General features: G+C 48.6%; 1 protein-coding gene across 1 annotated transcript; it reads left to right on the top strand.

Annotated features, from left to right (window-relative positions):
• The first annotated feature begins 25 nt into the window (after positions 1-25).
• Positions 26-20,428, top strand: LOC111860967 (cilia- and flagella-associated protein 44). Its single transcript, XM_072711370.1, has 29 exons — positions 26-90; positions 435-506; positions 602-716; positions 799-961; positions 1,179-1,281; positions 1,388-1,604; positions 1,694-1,808; positions 1,894-2,058; positions 2,149-2,304; positions 2,392-2,439; positions 2,526-2,625; positions 4,429-4,523; positions 6,247-6,432; positions 6,518-6,628; positions 6,732-6,887; positions 7,375-7,572; positions 7,972-8,114; positions 8,199-8,528; positions 8,631-8,778; positions 8,888-9,018; positions 9,101-9,291; positions 11,036-11,195; positions 11,273-11,450; positions 18,318-18,776; positions 18,886-19,089; positions 19,295-19,490; positions 19,560-19,661; positions 20,118-20,225; positions 20,312-20,428. Exons 1-28 carry the CDS (start codon positions 48-50, stop codon positions 20,135-20,137), a joined length of 4,305 nt encoding a protein of 1,434 aa, XP_072567471.1. The 5' UTR covers positions 26-47; the 3' UTR covers positions 20,138-20,225; positions 20,312-20,428.
• The last annotated feature ends 415 nt before the right edge of the window (positions 20,429-20,843 follow it).

Below are 20,843 nucleotides of genomic sequence, written 5' to 3' on the forward strand. Positions count from 1 at the left end.
TGCCATTGTGCTTGTTGGCGGTTGCTGAGCAACCTGAAGCAACGAAAATGGTATGGTTGGAGGGTCAGTCAAAGCGAATTGTCCCAGAAGGTAAAGTAGTTTTTTGAAAACTTTATTTACTTGAAAATTAGTTAAGATATGATCGATGTCGTATAATTGCACCAAATATCAAAAGACGTCCTGTAATGTTTTTTTATTTAATGAACCGGTAATAACACTCTTCTCCCTATTCCTATATCCACTTACCGATGACAGTTTTAAAGCTTAGTGAGCTGGTGACGTACTGAGTCTTTAATTTACACTGTTATTTTGTATTTGGCCACAAACAGTACCAGTTTTTTCCCACTTTCATTCCCACCTCATTAAAAAGCAATAATAATAGTAATGAAATAAAAATTGCCAGAGGACAGCGTTTTGTGCATCTCCCCCTGAAGCCGCAGACAGTCTGCAGATGAGCCAGGAAACTGGAGCAGTGCCCTTGGGGTCCGTCATGCTGGGCAGCACTGGTAGGAGCTGGGCTCCCCCTCGCCTCTTCTCCTCCTTGCTGCTGCTCTGCTGATGGATCACAGGGCCTTTCTGCTTCTCTGTGCGGTGCGAGCAGGACAGCCAGGGATGGGGTGCCCCCTGGAGCACATGCACTACGATCGTAAGCAGCTATGGCGAGGCCCCGAAGTCAGCCCAGAGGCCAACATCCCCACTGACCTTCTCAGCCTGGAGTATCCTTCCTGCCCTGCCCCCTACTCTCACACACTCATACACACATACCTCTGGGAGGTGCCCTTCTCCTTAACACCTCAGTCACTCGTTCGGGTACGACTGCCGGCGTCGGGCCAACCTGCAGCTGCTAGAGGAGTCCACACTGACCTTCATCGCCGGGAACTTCCTTGTCTTTCTGGATGTGTGCGCCAGGAAGCAGCGCTACATCAGCAGCTGCAGTGGGGAGGGCATTGGCGCCATCATGGTACCATTACGTGTGTGGTGTGCCCTGGCTGGATTCTGGCTGGGCTTGGACTAGGTTCTGGCTGGGTTCTGGCTGGGATCTGGCTGGGTACTGACTAGGCTCTGACTGGGCTCTGGCTGGATTTTGGCAGGGTTCTGCTCAGGTTATGGCCAGCCTCTGACCTACCCGTCACTAAGCAGCAGTGTGCACTCTCTCTCTCTGTGCCTCCGGTGCTCAGGTTCACCCCAGCAGGCATTTCCTGGCTGTGGCAGAGAAGGGCAACCGACCCAACATCGTCGTGTACGAGTTCCCCTCCCTGCAGCCGTTTCGCATCTTAAGAGGCAAGAGCCCCAATTTATCACCACCCTCCTCCACAAACGTACACAAGAATTTTCTGCAATATATGACAGTATATAATGAATTGAAGCCCTGTCATGTTCTTCCCAGGGGGCACTGCCTGGGTTTACACCACGTTGGCCTTTGACCACGAGGGCCTCCTGCTGGCAAGTGTGGGTGGTGCCCCCGACTACATGCTGACGCTGTGGGCGTGGCGTGAGGAGCGCGTGCTGCTCCGCTGCAAGGCCGCCTCCCAGGATGTCTATCGCATCTCCTTCTCCTCTGACAGCCCTGCTCAGCTTACCACCTCTGGGGCCGGACACATCAAGTGAGCTCCATGCATCCGCCTCCCCCCCCACCACACACACACAGTGCCCCCCCCCACAGCCTCATGGCTCTGCCTGCGGCTCCTCACAGGTTCTGGAAGATGGCCAGTTCCTTCACAGGCCTCAAGTTGCAGGGGCAGCTGGGAAGGTTTGGGAGGACGACACCCACAGACATCGAGGGCTATGTGGAGTTTCCGGACGGAAAGGTGCCCCCCCCCCCCCCCTTCGAGGTAAGGCATACATCAGAAATGCTGATGCCAATGGTGCCTCTGTCCTTCCACCTGGGTGCAGGTGCTGTCGGGGTCAGAGTGGGGCAACATGCTGCTGTGGGAGGGTGCTCTGATCAAGGTGGAGATCTGCCGTAGGGGCGGCCGGCCCTGTCACAATGGCGCCATCCGCCAGTTTGTCTTGGATGAGGGCGAGATATTGACTGTCGGCATTGACGGTGCTATCAGGGTGAGTGCCGCCCCTCTGCCATTGCACGGTGATGACCTCTATGCCCCTCACACCCTGATGACATCTGCTCGCACCCCCCTCCCCCCACAGGCCTGGCACTTTGAAAGCGTGGATGGTGCAGACTCCTCCGACGGCAGCGACCTCTTCGAGCTGGAGCCCATGAATGAGGTGCTGGTTGGCCGTGGTGTGTGTCTGGTGTCCATGGTGAAGGGCACCACCCAAGGATCCTCCATCTGGTTTGCCCAGGTCAGAGGGGAAGGTCAGCTGACCGCCGTGACCCCACGACTCCTGGAGAGGTGCCAATCTTAAAGCGAAATGCCTCTCTGTCCACAGGACTCTGGTGGGGCTGTCTGGAAGCTGGACCTCTCCTTCTCCAACATGGTGAATCTGTGCCTCTGTGTGTGTGTGTGTGTTTGTTTACACTGTGTGTGTTGGAGCCCATCATGTGCTGGCTATGTGTGATTCAGACCAGGGACCCAGAAGCGATTTTGACCTTCCACTCCGGACCCATCGTCAGTATGGACGTGTCCAGAACCAGCCACCTTATGGCCACCAGCGCACTGGACCGTATGTACAGACACAGATACAGAAACACAGACACAGAAATACAGTCAGGACCATAAATATTTGGACACTGACAAAAGTTTTACTATTTTACCTGTTTACTGAAATATATTCCAATTGAACTTATACAATGGGCATGGACATAAAGTGCAGACTCTCAAATTTCATTTTAGGGTTTCCACATTCAAATTAGATGAAGGGCTTAGGAATTTCAGCTCGTTAACATGTGCCACCCTCTTTTTAAAGGGGCCAAAAGTAATTGGACAATTTACTTAAAAGTTATTTCATGGACAGGTGCGGGCAATTCTTTCTTTCATTATCAATTAAGCAGATTAAAGGCCTGGAGTTGATTTGAGGTGTGTTGTTTGCATTTGGAAGATTGAGGTGTGAACATACAACATGCGGTCAAAGGAACTCACTATACAGGTGAAACAGGCCATCCTGAGGCTGCGAAAACAGCAAAAAAACAATTCGAGAAATTGCCACAACATTAGGAGTGGCAAAATCTACAGTTTGGTACATCCTGAGAAAGAAAGGAAGCATTGGTGAACTCAGCAATGCAAAAAGGTCTGGATGTCCATGGATGACAACAGTGGTGAATGATCGCAGAATCATTTCCATTGTGATGAGAAACCCCTTTGTAACAGCCAACCAAGTGAACAACACTCTCCAGGAGATAGGCGTATCAATATCCAAGTCTACCATAAAGAGAAGACTGCATGAAAGCAAATACAAAGGGTTCACTGCAAGATGCAAGCCACTCATAAACCTTAATAATAGAAAGGCTAGATTGGACTTTGCAAAAAAAAACATCTAAAAAAGTCAGCAAAGTTCTGGAACAGCATGAATGACAGATGAAACCAAGATCAACCTGTATCAGAATGATGAAAAGAAAAAAGTATGGAGAAGGGCTGGAACAGCTTATGATCCAAAGAACATCAAGTAAAATATGGTGGAGGCAGTGTGATGGCTTGGGCGTTCATAGCTGCCAGTGGCACTGGGTCTTTAGTGTTTCTTGATGATGTGACACAGGATGGAAACAGCCAAATGAATGCTGAGGTGTTCAGAGACATCATATCTGCTCAAATCCAGCCAAATGCAACTAAATTGATTGGGCAGCGTTTCATAATACAGATGGACAATGACCCAAAACACACAGCAAAAGCAACCCAGGACTTTATTAAAGCAAAGAAGTGGAATATTCTCGAATGGCCAAGTCACCTGATCTCAACCCCATTGAACATGCATTTCACTTGCTAAAGACTAAACTACAGACAGAAAGACCCTCAAAGAAACAGAAACTGAAAGCTGCTGCAGTAAAGGCCTGGCAGAGCATTAAAAAGGAGGAAACCCAGCGTCTGGTCATGTCCATGAGTTCAAGACTTCAGGCAGTCATTGCCTGCAAAGAGTTTTCAGCTAAGTATTAGAATTGAACATTTTAATAGCAGTTATATTAATTTATACAATTACTTATGAGCCCCTGAAAGGAGGGGATTGTGTAGAAAAATTACTTTAGTTCCCCACATTTTTATGCAATGTTTTTGTTCTACCCACTCATTTAAAGCTGAAAGTCTGCACTTCAGCTGCATCTTTTAAAATTTATTGTGGTAATGTACAGAACTTAAAAATTGAAAAACTTTGTCTCTGTGCAAATATGTATGGTCCAGACTATACATACAGACATAGACAGAGACAGAGACACGCAGACACACACAGACGCAGAGACACACACACAGAAACCCAGACACAGACACATACAGAGAAAGCCACAGACACGATGTGACTGAGTGTCTCTCTGCCCCTCAGGTTCTGTCAGGGTTTTTGACTTGCTGGCTCAGAGGGAGTTGATCTGCAGCCGGTTCAGACAGAATGCAACTACAGTCACCTGGGAGCCCCGTGGGGTGAGATACTATATATGTGTGTGTGTGTGTGTGTGTGTGTGTGTATGAGGGACAGTATATACAGGGGTCGCACAATGAAAGTTTCCTGAGGTTTCATGCCTATATATGCGCGGCCTGGTGGCACTACGGCCATGTGGCGCGTTTTCCTGAGGGTGATCCGGCTCACAGGATCCTCATTGCTGAGGACCCAAGCAGCTGGACCAGGCCAAGGAGATGCCCACATAACACCTGGCTGCAGCAGATGGATGGCCATTTCCAGAGGGTGGGACTGGACCGTGTGTCTGTCTGGGGGATCGCTGGCCGGGCTCCCGAGGAGTTTCACTGTGTGGTGGGCGGCAACGTGCTGCATCAGCGCATGCTCCCCAATCTGACCTGACCTGACCTGGTGGCAAATTCTCACTGATTGTACATTCCATCAGTAAGAGTTGATTGTGAAGGTTGAATTAGCAGAGCAAATAGCACAGCTGTAAATAAAATATTGCAATCCACAACAAAAAGGAGACATATCAGAGCTCAAAAGTGGACAAATTTTTGGTGCGCGTCTAGCACAGAAAGGACAGCAAGCCTTTGTGTTGTATCGAGAGCCACAGTATCCAGGGTAATGCTGGTATACCATCATGAAGGATGGACCACATCCAACAGGAGTAACTGTGGATATAGTAGGAAGCTGTCTGAAAGGGATGTCCGGGCACTAATCCCGATTATATCCAAAAAAAACATAAATCCACAGCTTCCCAACTGACTGCAAAATTAAATGCGCACTTCAGGTCTCCTGTTTCCAACAGAACTATTTATTGGGAGCTCTACAGGGTCAATATTCGTGGTCAGGCTGCTATAGCCAAACTTTTGGTCACTTGTGCCAATGCCAAACATCAGTTTCAATGGTGCCAGCAGCGCGTATCTTGGGCTGTTGCCAGTGAGAAACATGTATTGTTCTCTGATGAGCCCACCTTCGCTGTCTTCCCCAAAGGTCTTTCCCATATCAGTTACAGTGTGGAGAAGGCCCAGAGAGGGTTACCACCCAGACTGTTGCCTACCTAGAGTGCAGCACAGGGGTGGATCAGTGGTGGTTTGGGCTGCAATATCCTAGCATTCCCTAGGCCTACTTGTTCCCGATGGGCGCATCACTGCGAAGGACTACCAAACCATTTTGGAGGACCATGTTCACCCTGTGGTTCAAGTATTGTACCCTGAAGGTGGTGCCGTGTATCATGATGATAATGCACTAATAAACACAGTAAGACTGGTGATAGAGTGGTCTGATGAACATGAAAGTGAACATCTCCCATGGCCTGCATAGTCACCAGATCTGATTATTATTGAAACACTTTGGGGTGTTTTAGAGGAGCAAAACATTTTCCTTTACCAGCATCACATAGTGCCCTGGCCACTGTTCTGCAAAAGGAATGGCTCAGAATCCCTCTGGCCACCATGCAGGTCTTGAATCTGTCATTCCCCAGATGAACTGATGCAGTATAGGCTGCAAAAGGAGGCCCTACACCATATTAATAAATTATTGTGGTCTAAAATCAGGTATTTTATTGTCCAGCCCCTTTATGTCTGTGTCTGTCCCCTGTGAGTGTATCTGACCCCACTGTCCCCAGCATGTGTGCCTGTCCCCATGGCTTGTGTCTGTCCCCATTGTCTCCAGCACATGTTTCTGTCCCAAGCATATGTCTGTCCCCAGTATGTGTCTGTCCTCAGGGCTTGTGTCTGTCCCTAGGGGCAGCTCCTGGCTGTGGGCTTTGAGGATGGCCTCCTGCGCCTCCTGGAATTCTTCTTGCCCCCAGAGGAGGGAGGCTATTCCCCCGATGGTGCCCAGCTGCAGCTCCGGCAGGCGGTGAAGCCCCACTGGGGTCCTGTCAGCGCCATCGCTTTCCATTCCAGCGGAAGGCTGCTGGCCACGGGTGTGAGTCTAGGGGCGTCCACTATAGGGGCAGAATTTTCTCTGCCAATGCCTGCTGTCTGACCATCCCCCACCTTCCGTTTCCCAGAGCAAAGATGGGACTGTGTTTTTCTTTGTGGTGGGCGATCCATACGAAGCCATCGGGTTAATCACGGTGCCTGGGCCAGTGTGCTCCCTGCAGTGGGCCCCACCATCACAGGTAAATGCCCCGCCCCGATTGCCCCCCTTCCCACCTCACCCTCCACCACATGCCTTCCCATCTTCAGTCTGAACTTCCTGTGCCACCCCCCCCCCCCCCCCAGGGCAGGAAGGCCTTGCTAATCCTGTGTGAGAATGGCCACGTGGTGGAAGTGGGGGCCCCAGAGCCGGGCAGCCGGGCTCCCAGACGCCATAGCTATGAGCTTGAAGACCTGCCCCGGATGCACTTCCACTTCCACTCCGTGAAGTCCCACATCAGGGTTTGTCAGTGTGTTACTGTGTGTGTGTCAGTGTGTTACTGTGTGTGTGTCAGTGTGTTACTGTGTGTGTGTCAATGTGTTATTGTGTGTTACTGTGTGTGTGTCAGTGCGTTACTTTGTGTTTGGGTTTGTATTTACCACATTGTGAGGACCAGATGTCCCCTGAATGTGGTAAAACTGTTATTTTTTTAGCTTGTAACTTATTTTTTTAGGTCCCTGCAATGTGAACCTTAATTTAATAAAAACTTGAGAATGCAGTCGAAAACTGAAATAGCCAAAAGTCTTATATTTTGTATGGTTGCTTATGGTTAATATTAGAGCTGGATAGGGATTAAGGTTGTCACAGTTAGGATCATGCCCATAGTAATGAATGGAGGGTCCTCACAATGATAAGAATATATGAGCTGTGTGTGTGTGTGTGTGTGTGTTTTACTCGATGTTCTTTAGATCACTGTGCACGCCCTGTTGATAGCGTTTTCTGCCACAGCGGGATGAGGAGGTTACCAGGAGGAAGGCTGAGAAGCAGAAGAGAAGAGTGGAAGAGGAGCAGCAGCTGAAGGAGTCCCTGGAGGAGAAGGAGCCATGGGGTGAAGAGGAGGATCTGCCTCCTCTGTACATCCCCGACCCCCCCAGCCCCCTGCTGTGCGGCTTCTATTCTGGGCCTGGATCATTCTGGTTGTCTATGGTATGACACATTGGTACTGACACTGTCAGAGACACAGATGCATTCACGGACAGGGACATGGTCAGGCTCACAGATGAACTTGGGATCACCAACAGGGATGTGTTCAAGCTCACAGATGGGGTCATAGCCAGGCTCACAGACAAGAATGTGGTCAGAATTCCAAGCGTGGATGTGGTGAGGCTCACAGAGGTCAAGATCCCAGACAGGGATATAGTCAAAATCCCAGATGGGGACATGGTAAGGCTCACAGTCAGGGTTGTAGCTGGGATTCCAGAGGAGGACCTGGAAAGACTCACAGTCAGAAATGTGGTCAGAAGCCCAGATGGGGACATGGTCAGGCAAACAAACACGATGCAGTGGTCAAGCTCACAGATATCACACTCCTTTCTCTGTGTATAGGGTGGCTTTGATGCCGGCTTCCTGTACCACTGCCGCTTTTCCAGTCAGCAGGAGCAGGCGGCCGAGCGTCGGCATGATGAGCCCTTTGCCGTCGTCCCGCTGGGGCATGGGGAGGATGATGCTGTGCAGTGCGTCAGCATCAGGTATGTGGATGCGGTGGTGGAGGGTTTTGGCCAGGGGGATTGGGCTGCCCACTCTCACCCTCCTGCCTTCCCTCCCTTTCTCAGCTGTGGCGGCCAGCTGCTCCTGTGTGGCATGCAGACAGGTCGTCTCCGGGCATACCCTCTACAGCTTGAAGACCCGCACCTCTGCTCCCTCCGGGCCTCCTGGGTCCTTGGCGTCCATTACAGCCAGAACGGGACCGTGCGCGCCATTCGCTGTAGCCACGATGACCGTTTTGTGCTCACTGTTGGCGACGACGGCAACATCTTCTCCTTCAGCCTGCTGGCCCCGTGGGGGGGTCTTGGCATCCCACAAGACCAGGAGACAGCCTCACCCCCCCCACCTCTGCCCAGACAGAAAGTGGCCCAGGACATAGAGGACCCCCAAGCCTACAGGTCAGTGTGTTTCCAGCTCCCCCTGCTGGCCTGTTTGGGACTCAGCAGGCTCTCCATGGTAGTTTAACCTGGTTAATCTGTTCGCTAATTTGCTGTTCACAGCCTTGAGACAGCCAGGCAGTGCACTGAGCTGGAGCGCCTTGCTCAGGAGGCCGAGCACAGGAAAGTAGAGCTGCGCAGAGAGCTGGTCGAGCTGCAGAAGCGCTTCCGGGAGCTGCAGTGGAGGACCCGGGAGCTGCCCAGTCACATGGTACCTGCCCCTCCCCCCACCTGACTCTGCCCCACCCCACTCTAGGTCTACCCCACTCAGCCCCTTCTCCAGCCCACCCATTTCTTGACAATGTCCTGGTGTGGTTCAGGAGCGGACACTGGACCAGAGCTTTCAGGAGGAGGTGAAGCAGATGACAGCCCAGCGGGTCGCTGAAACCCAGAGGAAACTGGCCTGGGAGAGGGAGTGGTACCGGCTCAGCCTAAAGAAGCTTCAGGATAGGTAGGGGCCCTGTTGAGCCGGAACTCAGCTTGGCCGCATCTCTCTGGTTGCCCGGCAGTGCTGTGTGACCTGTCTCTTGCAGGCTTGGGGATCCGCTCGAGTCAGACACCATCAACGTGGTGGCATTTCACAGTCCCCATCGGGTCTCCACCTGTCGCATACTGACGCCCTCACCAGAGCAGCAGATCCATGGTACTGGCACTGGGCCAGAGAAGCGGCTCCCTGGAACAGAGACAGAACCGGGGGGCGTGGCGGCACCGGTCCAGGCAGCCTGTACGATCAGCTGATCATATACAGTCATTGACAAAAGTCTTGTCACATAAGGACATAGTAACTTAAAAAGGCATATAACTTTATTTATAATCAATCAATTTTTACGATAAATGGATCAATTTAATGCCAAGGACTTTCACATTAATAACTGGGTGCAAAATGAAACAGTCAAAAAGTGTCCTGATGTTCACAGCTTGTTAAAGTCCATAACACCTGTTTTTGCAAGGACAAAAGTCTTGTCATGTCTTTTAATGATTCAACCAATCACAGATTTGAGGTTCACCTGTGACAAATACTGTAATTAACATAATCCCAGGTGTGTATAAAAAGATCCCCAGCAAACCAGACCTTCACTTGAAGTGCAACCTGACTTCTGACAACATGCCAAAGATTCAACCACAGACCAAGTCTGCTGAGGTTTCAGACGTCATTAATGTATCCAAACATCAAGTGGAGAGGATTAAAAAAAGATATGAAGAAACTGGTGATGTTCATGACAAGCCCAGGTCAGGCAGACCACGTAAGACAACTCTTCGAGAGGACCGTTTGTTGCTTCGAAAGTCCAGGGCCAACCCTTTTTCAACTGCAGTAGAGCGACATCAGAACTGGTCACCAGAAACCGCTGTGTCTACAAGAACAGTTTCTCGAATTCTCGCACGCAGTGGTCTCCATGGCCGAATTAGTGCACAGAAACCAGCATTAATGAGAACACAACAAAAAAACCGTGTTGAATTTGCTAAGGCCCACAGCTTGCAGTAAGGATGGACAGTGGCAAAGTGGCAGAAGGTTGATTTTTCTGACGAATCATCCATTGAACTGCATACCAAATGCTGCAAATACTGTAGGAGACCTGTTGGAACCTGCATGGACCCAAGATTCACCCAGAAAACAGTCAAGTTTGGTGGAGGAAAAATGGTTTGGGGTTACATCCAGTATGGGGGTGTTTGAGAGATCTGCAGAATGGATGGCAGCATCAACAGCCTGAAGTATCAAGACATTCTTGCTGCCCATTACATTCCAAACCATAAGAGGGGGCAAATTCTGCAGCAGGATGACGCTCCTTGTCATACTTCAGCCTCCACATTGAAGTTCCTGAAACTGACGAGGATCAAGGTGCTCCAGGATTGGCCAGCCCAGTCACCAGACATGAACATTATTCAGCATGTCTGGGGTAAGATGAAGGAGGAGGCTTGGAAGACAAAACCAAAGAATCTAGACCAACTCTGGGAGTCCTGCAAGACTGCTTTCTTTGCCATTCCAGATGACTTCATCAACAAGTTATTTCAGTCATTGCCAAGACGTATGGATGCCGTCCTCCAAGCTCATGGAAGTCATACATGTTATTAATTCTTTCTTCCAAGGCATCATGACTTTATGTTCTGATGTTATTGTAGCATGTTTGTGTATTCTAAATAAAGTATATGTATAATTTCTACATTATTTTTGTATATGACAAGACTTTTGTCCAGGCAAAAGTTGACCTTTCTGTCCTAATTACATGACAAAACTCAATGAATGATAAAAAACTTTATTTTGGTATAATAAGCATAATCTAGAGGGCTTTGCCTTTCTTATAAGCCATTTCTGATTCCAACTGATTAACTACAGGTCAAGTTATTATTTGTTGTTCCTACAACTTGGTTAAGTGACAAGACTTTTGTCAGGCACTGTACATGGCGGTATGAGTGAGTGTATAATACAAATATGTACATGTGCAGATTAAAGTGTCCTCCTGTGCCCTTAGTGGTTACAGAGACTTTGCCCAAGCATGGTGGCCTTCAGCCCCAGCAGACCGGGAGAGGCAGGCTGGCTGCCCGGCAGGCCCAGAAGCTGCAGAAAGCTTCTGAAAAGGTCAACAGAGCAAAAGCCAAGATTGGGCAGCGGAGGAAGGAATGGGCCAATCTGTGAGTGCCGCTGTCGTGTTGGCCGCCATGCTCTTGGTCACATGTCCCTGACCCTGACTCTATGTCATTTGCTGCAGTCTGGCCAGCAAGCCCAGCGAGGCCGCAGAGGATCCCCAGGATGTGCAGGCCATCCAGCACGCTCAGGAAAACATGAGAGACTTCAAACTGAAGACTGCTGACGACTTCAGAGTCCCAGAACACTGGAAAATGAGCACAGACCGAAAGAGAGCACAGCTGGTGACACTGGAGGAGGAGGTATGATTCAGGCACCATGACGACTAGGATGTAAGTTATTCACAGGGATGATGTCAGTGATTCTCTGCCAGGGGCCCCTAGTGTCGTTTCTCCAGAGACTCCCTGCCAAGGGGTGTCCTTGTGTGGTTTCCCTAATGACTCTCCTCTTGTACTCCATGATCCCCACCTGAGGTCCTTTGTGTCATTTCTCCAGTGACTCTCTTGTCATACTCAGCAACACTTCATCATGAGGCCCTCATGTTATTTCCCCAGTTGCTGTCCTGTCATACTTAGGGACTCCCTACAAGGGGCCTTCATGTAGTTTCCTCAGTTTCTCTCCTGTTGTACTCAACAACTCCCTGACTGGTGCCCTTGTGTTGTTTCTCAAGTGACTCTCTTGTTGAACTGGGTGATCTTTGCCAGGGGGCCCTCGTATCATTTCTCCAGTGATTCTTCTGTCGTACTCAACAACTCCTCGCCAGTAAACTTTTGTGTCATTTTTCAAAGTGAATCACTTGTTGAACTCATCAACTACCTGCCAGGGGGTCCTTGTGATGTTTCTCAAGTGAGTCTCCTTTCAAAGTAAGTTATCCTTGCCAGGGGGCCCTTGTGTCATTTCCCCAGTGATACTTCTGTCATACTCAGTGACTTCCCAACAGTTAGTCCTCATGTAGTTTCCTCAGTGACTCTCCTGTCATAGCCTGTCCACGCTAATACATTTTCATTCAGTAATACAAAAATTTTCTGCCAGTTAAGCCTTCCATCTGCAGTACCACAGGTTTTTTTTTCAGAAACGGAGAAAAATTTCACCTCTCTCTGACAACCTATCTTTCTGTAAACACATTATTGTGGAAGCTCATAAATGTAAAAAATTTGTTATGCCTACATCAGTGAGCTCCAATTGGTTTGCACTTAGCTCGTGACCCTTTCCTGATTAGCTCTCTTCATTTCGATGTCTCTTTTCCTGAGTGGTTATTCTTCAAAGGAATGAAGAATGCTTTTCCTTTGTTTTCACAGAAGTAAGCCACATGTAAGCATGGAGGATGTACAGGACTTTTTCTACCTGGCACATGTTGTTTTGCTTACTTGTATGCAGCTAAATCGTGTTTTGTGTACATTGTATGGTGTTTAAAACTATTGTGGAGCTCAAAATTAAACTGTATCTGAGCCAAGGTTAAGTGCAGCCATAGCTTATGATAAAGACATCCAGCCATCGAACCTGAGAGTGCACTGAAACTGAGGGGAAGAGAGTGAGATGGGTAGTGACTAAATTTCTGGATCCCTGTGTTGTTGTTGTGATGGTTTCTTTTATGTACAGCTTTGTGTTTGTGACGCTACAGTACAGTGATATTTCACTTTTGCTAAATAAAATACACTCACCTAAAGGATTATTAGGAACACCATACTAATACGGTGTTTGACCCCCTTTCGCCTTCAGAACTGCCTTAATTCTACGTGGCATTGATTCAACAAGGTGCTGAAAGCATTCTTTAGAAATGTTGGCCCATATTGATAGGATAGCATCTTGCAGTTGATGGAGATTTGTGGGAGGCACATCCAGGGCACGAAGCTCCCGTTCCACCACATCCCAAAGATGCTTTATTGGGTTGAGATCTGGTGACTGTGGGGGCCATTGTAGTACAGTGAACTCATTGTCATGTTCAAGAAACCAATTTGAAATTCGAGCTTTGTGACATGGTGCATTATCCTGCTGAAAGTAACCATTAGAGGATGGGTACATGGTGGTCATAAAGGGATGGACATGGTCAGAAACAATGCTCAGGTAGGCCGTGGCATTTAAACGATGCCCAATTGGCACTAAGGGGCCTAAAGTGTGCCAAGAAAACATCCCCCACACCATTACACCACCTCCACCAGCCTGCACAGTGGTAACAAGGCATGATGGATCCATGTTCTCATTCTGTTTACGCCAAATTCTGACTCTACCATTTGAATGTCTCAACAGAAATCGAGACTCATCAGACCAGGCAAAATTTTTCCAGTCTTCAACTGTCCAATTTTGGTGAGCTCGTGCAAATTGTAGCCTCTTTTTCCTATTTGTAGTGGAGATGAGTGGTACCCGGTGGGGTCTTCTGCTGTTGTAGCCCATCCACCTCAAGGTTGTGCGTGTTGTGGCTTCACAAATGCTTTGCTGCATACCTCAGTTGTAACGAGTGGTTATTTCAGTCAAAGTTGCTCTTCTATCAGCTTGAATCAGTCGGCCCATTCTCCTCTGACCTCTAGCATCAACAAGGCATTTTCGCCCACAGGACTGCCGCATACTGGATGTTTTTCCCTTTGCACACCATTCTTTGTAAACCCTAGAAATGGTTGTGCGTGAAAATCCCAGTAACTGAGCAGATTGTGAAATACTCAGACCGGCCCGTCTGGCACCAACAACCATGCCACGCTCAAAATTGCTTAAATCACCTTTCTTTCCCATTCTGACATTCAGTTTGGAGTTCAGGAGATTGTCTTGACCAGGACCACACCCCTAAATGCATTGAAGCAACTGCCATGTGATTGGTTGATTAGATAATTGCATTAATGAGAAATTGAACAGGTGTTCCTAATAATCCTTTAGGTGAGTGTAAATGCCACTTTTAGAATGATAAAAAAATGTGGTTGGACAAAAAATGTGCAAAGGACACATTGTGCTTGAACTACAACAAACAAACAAAATATAAAGTGCGACACTCCTAAAAAAATGTGAGAAATATATATATTAACAACCACTTTAATAGCGACGTCATTCGCCTTTTACACAGAGTAGTGCAAATGCAGAAGTTCTTTTCAACGCTAGTGATAATGGAAGTGCGGATGCAGATCTTTTCTTTGGAAAAAATTTTTACATATTAGGGCAGATGCAGCCTCAGCAACTTCCCGCCAGGTAAAATCAAGGTCAAGGAAGTTTATTGTCATTCGCATCACATTTGCATGAGGTGGAACGAAATTGCGTACATGGTCCTGATTAACCCACTAGAACAAAGAACATAATAAACCGTAATGAATAATAAAGTAAATAAGAAAAAGTAAAAGAAGTAAAATTAAAGTAATAAAAAAGTGCACCAACTTAAATATCAGTATGGCAGAGATATAATATAATTGTAATTATAATTATAGTAGTAATTATAATTATAGCAGCAAGTGAAGGCTAGATAGCTAGCACTTGTAAAGTGACGGTATCAGTAAAGTGGCAGTAGTGATTCGTCCATAAAGTAAAGTGCTTGTCCATTATCTGTTCAAAAGTCTTACAGCTACCGGAATGAAGCTGTTTCTCAGTCTGGTGGTTTTACACTTAATGCTCCTCAACCTCCTGCCTGAGGGGAGTGGGACAAAAAGTGTGTTTGCTGGGTGAGTGGGGTCCTTCATGATGCAGGTGACCCTCTTCCTGCATCTGGAGGTGTATACAGTATGTCCGTGATGGTGGGAAGGCTGACTCCGATGACTCTCTGTGCAGCCTTCACCACCCTCTGCAGAGCTTTCCTCTCTGCTGTAGTGCAGTTTCTGTACCACACGTTGATGCCGGAGCACAGAACTCTCTCCACCGCGCATCTATAAAAGGAGATGAGGACTGAGTTCCCCATACCTGCACGCCTCAGCCGCCTCAGGAACTAGTGCCTCTGATGTGTCTTCCTGACCAAACTGGAAGTATTGTTGTTCCAGGAGAGGTTGTTACTTAGGTGCATGCCCAAGTACCTGTAGCTGGGTACTACTTCCACTGCAGATCCTCCGACATGCAGTCCATGATTATCTCCTTCGTCTTCTTCCTATTTATGCAGAGATTGTTTTTCATGCACCAGTCCTCCAAGTGTTCCACCTCCTGCCTGTAGCCAGACTCATCATTGTTTGTGATGCATCCAACCACTCTCCAAAGTGACTCTCTTGTTGAATTCTGTGATCCTTGGCAGGGGCCCCTCAAATTTTCCCAGTGATTCTTCTGTCATACTCAACAACTTCCCGCCAGGGGGCCTTTGTGTTGTTTCTAAAGAGACTCTCTTGTGAAACTCTGTGATCCCCGCTAGGGGGCCTTCATATTTCCCCAGTGATTCTTTGGTCATACTCAGTGACTTTCCAACAGGGGGTACCTGGTGTAATTTTCTCAGTGACTCTCCTGTCATACTCAGCAACCCCTCGTCAGGGGGTCTTTGTGTCATTTCTCTCTTGTGATCCCCACCAGGGGGCCCTCATATTTCCCCAGTGATTCTTCTGTCAAACTCATCAACTTATCACCAGGGTGTTCTTGTGTTGTTTTTCAAGTTACTATGGGTGCTTTTCCACCGCACAAAGTACAGTACTTTCGGTACGGTACTTTCAGTACTTTCGCTTTTCCATTGATTTCCAATCGAGTACCAGTACCGAAAGTTCCAGTACCGAAAGTGCCAAACCAGCTGGGGTACTTCTTTGGTACTTCGGTACTTTAGGGTGGGACTTGCAAACGTATTTGCTGTTGATTGCTTATGCAAATAGCCTGCAGTTGAAAAACAAATTACAACTGGCATCTTTTAAAACACACAACAAAGTGCGAGAAATGAAATAAAAAGCAATAGAAACAAAAATATAAAAAACATAAAATGGAAGGATGGACAAACGAGGAAACACAGGCTTTAATCACCATATGGTCGAATGAACAGATCCAGCGAGATTTGGATGGCATGACTCGAAATAAAAAAGTATTTGCCGTAATAACAAGCCGCTTGGAAGAAATGGGGCACATGTGAATTACAGAACAATCACAAAAAGCTGGTTGACCAAGCTTCTAATAATGACTCAACAACACCAGTCTCAGCACGTCTTCTATATTTGAATTCAGCAAAATAACAGCTGTTAATACTGCGGCGCGCTTTGTGATGATGTCTGTCAGGGATCGTCACTGATGATGTCATTTGGCGCCAGTACCAGTTTTTACGCCAGTGGAAAACCGACACAAAAGAAGTGCTATACTTTTTGTACTTTATGGAAGTAAAGTACTGGTGCGGTGGAAAAGTGCCCTATGTTGTTGAACTCAGTTATCCTCGCCCTTGAACTATTTCCCCAGTGATTCTTCTATTATACTCAGTAACTCTCTGTCACAGGACCCTTATGTCTTTTCTCAAGTGACTCTCATATTGGAATGGAATGACCCTTTATTGCTGTTGCAATACCATGTCACTAGTCACAAGTACCAGTGAAAAACTGGCCAACAACCCCACCATACATATACAAACATCACATTATAGGAGGTAGACAGGTCAGGAAGACGGGGGATATAGGAAGAACAGAGAAAACAGAATTACATGAGGAGAGAAGAGGTGAATAAAAAAACAGCCCCCAGACTGTACTCCAGTAGGCAGTATGTTGTAGGAACAGAAAAAAACACCTCAGCAACATAAGCACATAGTCACTACACGTTACAACATAAAAAGTCGTGACTTACAACAGGGGAGGGAATGGGGAAATGGAGGTAGTCCAGCATAGACAGACAGCTATCCGGTCCTGCTGCCTGGACACAGACCTGCCTGTTCACGCTGGGGGTATGAAGCGGTGAAGGCGTTGGATTGGGGGAGGGTGTCCTTGGGATTGGGGGAGAGGAATGCAAGAAAGTCTCACTGCCTTGTTCTTCCGGGGGAGTTGTTGAATTCAGCAGCGGCCTTGGCCAAGGCCAGTGCTGATTAGGGGGGAGCCAAAAGCAGATAGATAGGGTTGTTTGGGTTGTCTGGCAAGAAGCTGTAATTTCGCAGCTCCTCTAATGTCTAATGTTGGTCTCCACCAATCCTTTGCAGAGCCGTGAGCTTCTCCGTGATGTTATCCAATCTGCGATCAATAGTCACAGTGATGTTATACAATTTGCGATCTATAGTCACAGTCTGAGTGCCAACAGCTCTGCCATCCCGGCCAGCCTAGTGGGGCTTTGAGCGGCTGTCACCGTTTTCTTCAATTTTCGATAAACCAGGGCAATGCCTAATCCAATCAGCATAAGACCTGAAACCTTGGTTCCAAATAGGTAGATATCTTCGATGACCTCCACGGAAAGAGCTGCCAGACATACGACCCTCCACTTCTCCCGTCAGTCCATCGTGTAGCCAGCTGCGTACATTCCTGCAGGACAGTCAGGTTCCCCCGAACCTGTGCTTCTCTTCGAGAAGATGGTGTCAATTGCGTTGAGAGATCAGTTGATCAAATCCATGATTTTCTTAGTTTTGAAGAGCAGGGCTGAGAGAGTCTCTCAAGTATAAGACAGTAGACTGGACAAGACGAGAGGAGCAAAGCAGGGAAGATAAGGGGAGGGAGAGGGAGAGAAGTGGCCGCCTCCGCTGAGAGCCAACTCATTGACTCCTGCCAGGGGGCCCTTGTTTTGTTTCTCAAGTGACTCTCTTTTCAAATTCAGTGAACCCCACCTGTGAGGCCTTGGCTCGTTTCCCCAGTGATTGTTCTGTCATACTCAGCAACTCCCTGCTAGGGGGGCCTAACGTCTAGATGGTGATCATTGAGTATGACAGAAGAGTTATGACATGGGGGCCCCCAGTCAGGGAGTCACTAAATATGACAGGATAGTTACCAGAGAAATGACAAGAAGGCCCCCTGGCAGAGAGATATTGAGTACCACAGGAGAGGCACTGGGGAAATGACTCAGCACATATCTTTAGAGTAGCCGCATGGAGAGACGCTTCTGGGACTCTTCTGCACTGCGCCGCAGCGCTTCTGGTGAAATCACCAGCATTGGCTAGTGTAGAGGCAATCAGCCGCATTGACCACATCTCAAGTGGAAAGCACTGCAACTGTTCTTGATGGAATTCTGGGGTCACTGACAAGCTGGCACAAGGGGCCCCTGGTGGGGAGTCACTGAGTATGACAGCAGAGTCATTGGGGAAATGACACAAGTGACTCCACATTTTGATTTCACTACAGATCCACTGGAGAAAAACCGAGATGAACAGTCAGGTTGTTGGGCTGCGTGACTCCAAGCTGCAGCTGCTGTCCCAGCTGCGCATTCAGATGCAGCAGCTGCAGGTAGTGCAGGTACAGCTGCCTCCAGCCCTCTGTATTGCCCCTCCCACTATCCTGGGCCCACTGCCTGAGGAGACCCCCAAGCAAAAGCTGCAGCCCAGCCCAGCCACACTGCTGCGCCTGCAGAGCCTGCATGCAAGGAGAGCTCCACCTGGTGGGGAGAGGGAGGAGCTTGGCCTACTTGAGCTGTTGGAGCATGCTGGTGGGGAGCAGGCAGAGCACGACAACATGCCCATCAGTGAATGCCCCCCTTGTCAGTCCATCCAGCTGGAAGGTCATGCCTTCACAGAGCTGGAGGAAGAGATAAGACGCGTGGAGGAGATTAAGCTGCTTCACCTGCAGGACAGCCTGCTGGCCCAGGTGTGTGTATGTGTGTGTGTGTGTGTGTGTGTGTGTGCGTATGTCTGTATCTGCATGGCCTGCAGGCCCAGTGTTGTTCTCCATAGTAAGGCCCTGCCCCCCCCTCCAGATGTCACAGGACATATCAGACTTTGACACCCGGCTGAAGCTCCTTCGTCATGGCAAGTTGAAGCTGGACGTGAAGCTGAAGTTGTGGGACCTGCAGCACATCACACTGTACCAAGAGCTACTACTGCTCAGGGATTTTGAGACAAGAGAAGACAGGCTGCAGGAGGCACTGCGCTGGCGTCAGGAGGAGTGGTGGCTGCTCACGGTGAGAGGGAGTCTGCGTGTGAGGATTTAGGGAGTGTCTGCATGCAGGACACATAGAGGGTGCAACACTTCCATCAACTGACATTGACATTTTTGGTGTGTCTGCGTCTGCATATGTGTCTGTGTGTGTGTCTGCATCTGCATGTGTGTCTGTGTGTGTCTGCATCTGCATGTGTGTCTGCGTCTGCATGTGTGTGTGTGCTCAGTCCAAGCTGGAGGAGACCAGACAGCAGCTGCAGGTTAAGCAGCAGGAAGTGGCCCATTTGCAGGAGCAGGAGAAGGTTCTCAATGCCACCTTTCAGGCTCTCTTGGGGCCAAACAACAAGTGGGGCCCCTTCCTCACCAAGGTCTTCAGGAAGAAGGTGAAGCGGGTGAAGAAGAGGGAGAAGACTGGGGAGATAGGTGAGCACAGGCTTTAGCTGGGCTGGGGGAGTATGGGAGAACAGTATGTGTGACCTATGCGCCTCCCAGAGGAGCAGGGGGACAGTGCTGAAGAGTCGGAGGGAGAGTCGGACTGGGATGAGGATGAAGACTCTGAGAGTGGCAGTGTAGATGATACCACGTGCCCCCCCAGTGAGTCCTGACACCATCTGTCTGTCTCTGAGCTGCATCTCTCTGTGGTATCTGTCTGTCTCTGAGGCGTGTCTATCTGTGACATCTGTCTGTCTCTAAACCACGTCTCTCTGTGGCATCTGTCTGTCTCTGAGCCCCGTCTCTCTGTGGCGACTGTCTGTCTCTAAGCCATGTCTCTCTGTGGTTGTTGTCTGTCTCTGAGCCGGATCTTTCTGTGGTGTCTGTCTGTCTTTGAGCCGTGTCTCTCTGTGGCATCTGTCTGTCTCTGAGCCCTGTCTCTCTGTGGTTTCTGTCGGTCTCTCAGCCATGACTTTGTAGCGTCTGTCTGTCTCTGAACTGCATCTCTCTGTATTGTCTATTTGTCTCTGAGCCACGTCTCTCTGTGGTGTCTGTCTGTCTCTGAGACACTTCTCAGAGTCTCTGTGCTTCCCAGACTGTGACCTGGATCTTTTTGAGGGCACAATCCAGCTACGTGAAAGCCGCCTGGAGCTGGAGGAATTGCTGGCAGAAGAGAGAAAGAATGCAGAGTTCCTCAGAAAGGAGTGTGACTCCCTTGCCAAGAAGGTGACCACAGTTTAGGAGGGGGTGTAGGGGGAAGTCCATGTCAAATTGATAGCAGCTTTTCTCCAAGTGACCACTCTGCCTTGCAGGAGGGAGTTGTTCTGAGCAGCCTCAGGGCAGTAGAGGGCGACATAGAGCTGCTCAACCGAGAGAAACAGCAGAAAGTGAACCAGTTAGACGTAGTGGTTCCTCTCAGACTGAATCAAGTAAGGGAGTGCGTGTGTGTGTGTGTGTGTGTGTGTGTGTGGGGTCATATAATTGTTATTTTATTAGGTATTTTTTCAGTCCCCACAAGGGGAAATTCAGGGGGGGGAATTATAAAAATCAACTACTTATGGTTAAGTTAGGGCTGGGTAGGGCCTAAGGTTATCATAATACGATTATGGTTATGCCCATTGAAATGAATGGAGAGTCCCCACAATGACAGGAATTTATAAGCTGTGTCTGTCTGGGTGTCTGTGTCTATATTCTTTCTGACTGTGTCAGTTCTTTGTTTTAAACTTGACTGCCCCCCCTCACCCCAGATTGAGTTCCTCCATAAAGGATTGATTCCTACCAAACTCACTCAAGCACTGGTTCTGAACATATCAGCTCTGGCGGGCCTTCAGGAGCGAATCATCC

This window comes from Paramormyrops kingsleyae, chromosome 4, assembly GCF_048594095.1.
Source record: "Paramormyrops kingsleyae isolate MSU_618 chromosome 4, PKINGS_0.4, whole genome shotgun sequence".
In the NCBI taxonomy this organism is placed as follows: Eukaryota; Metazoa; Chordata; class Actinopteri; order Osteoglossiformes; family Mormyridae; genus Paramormyrops; species Paramormyrops kingsleyae.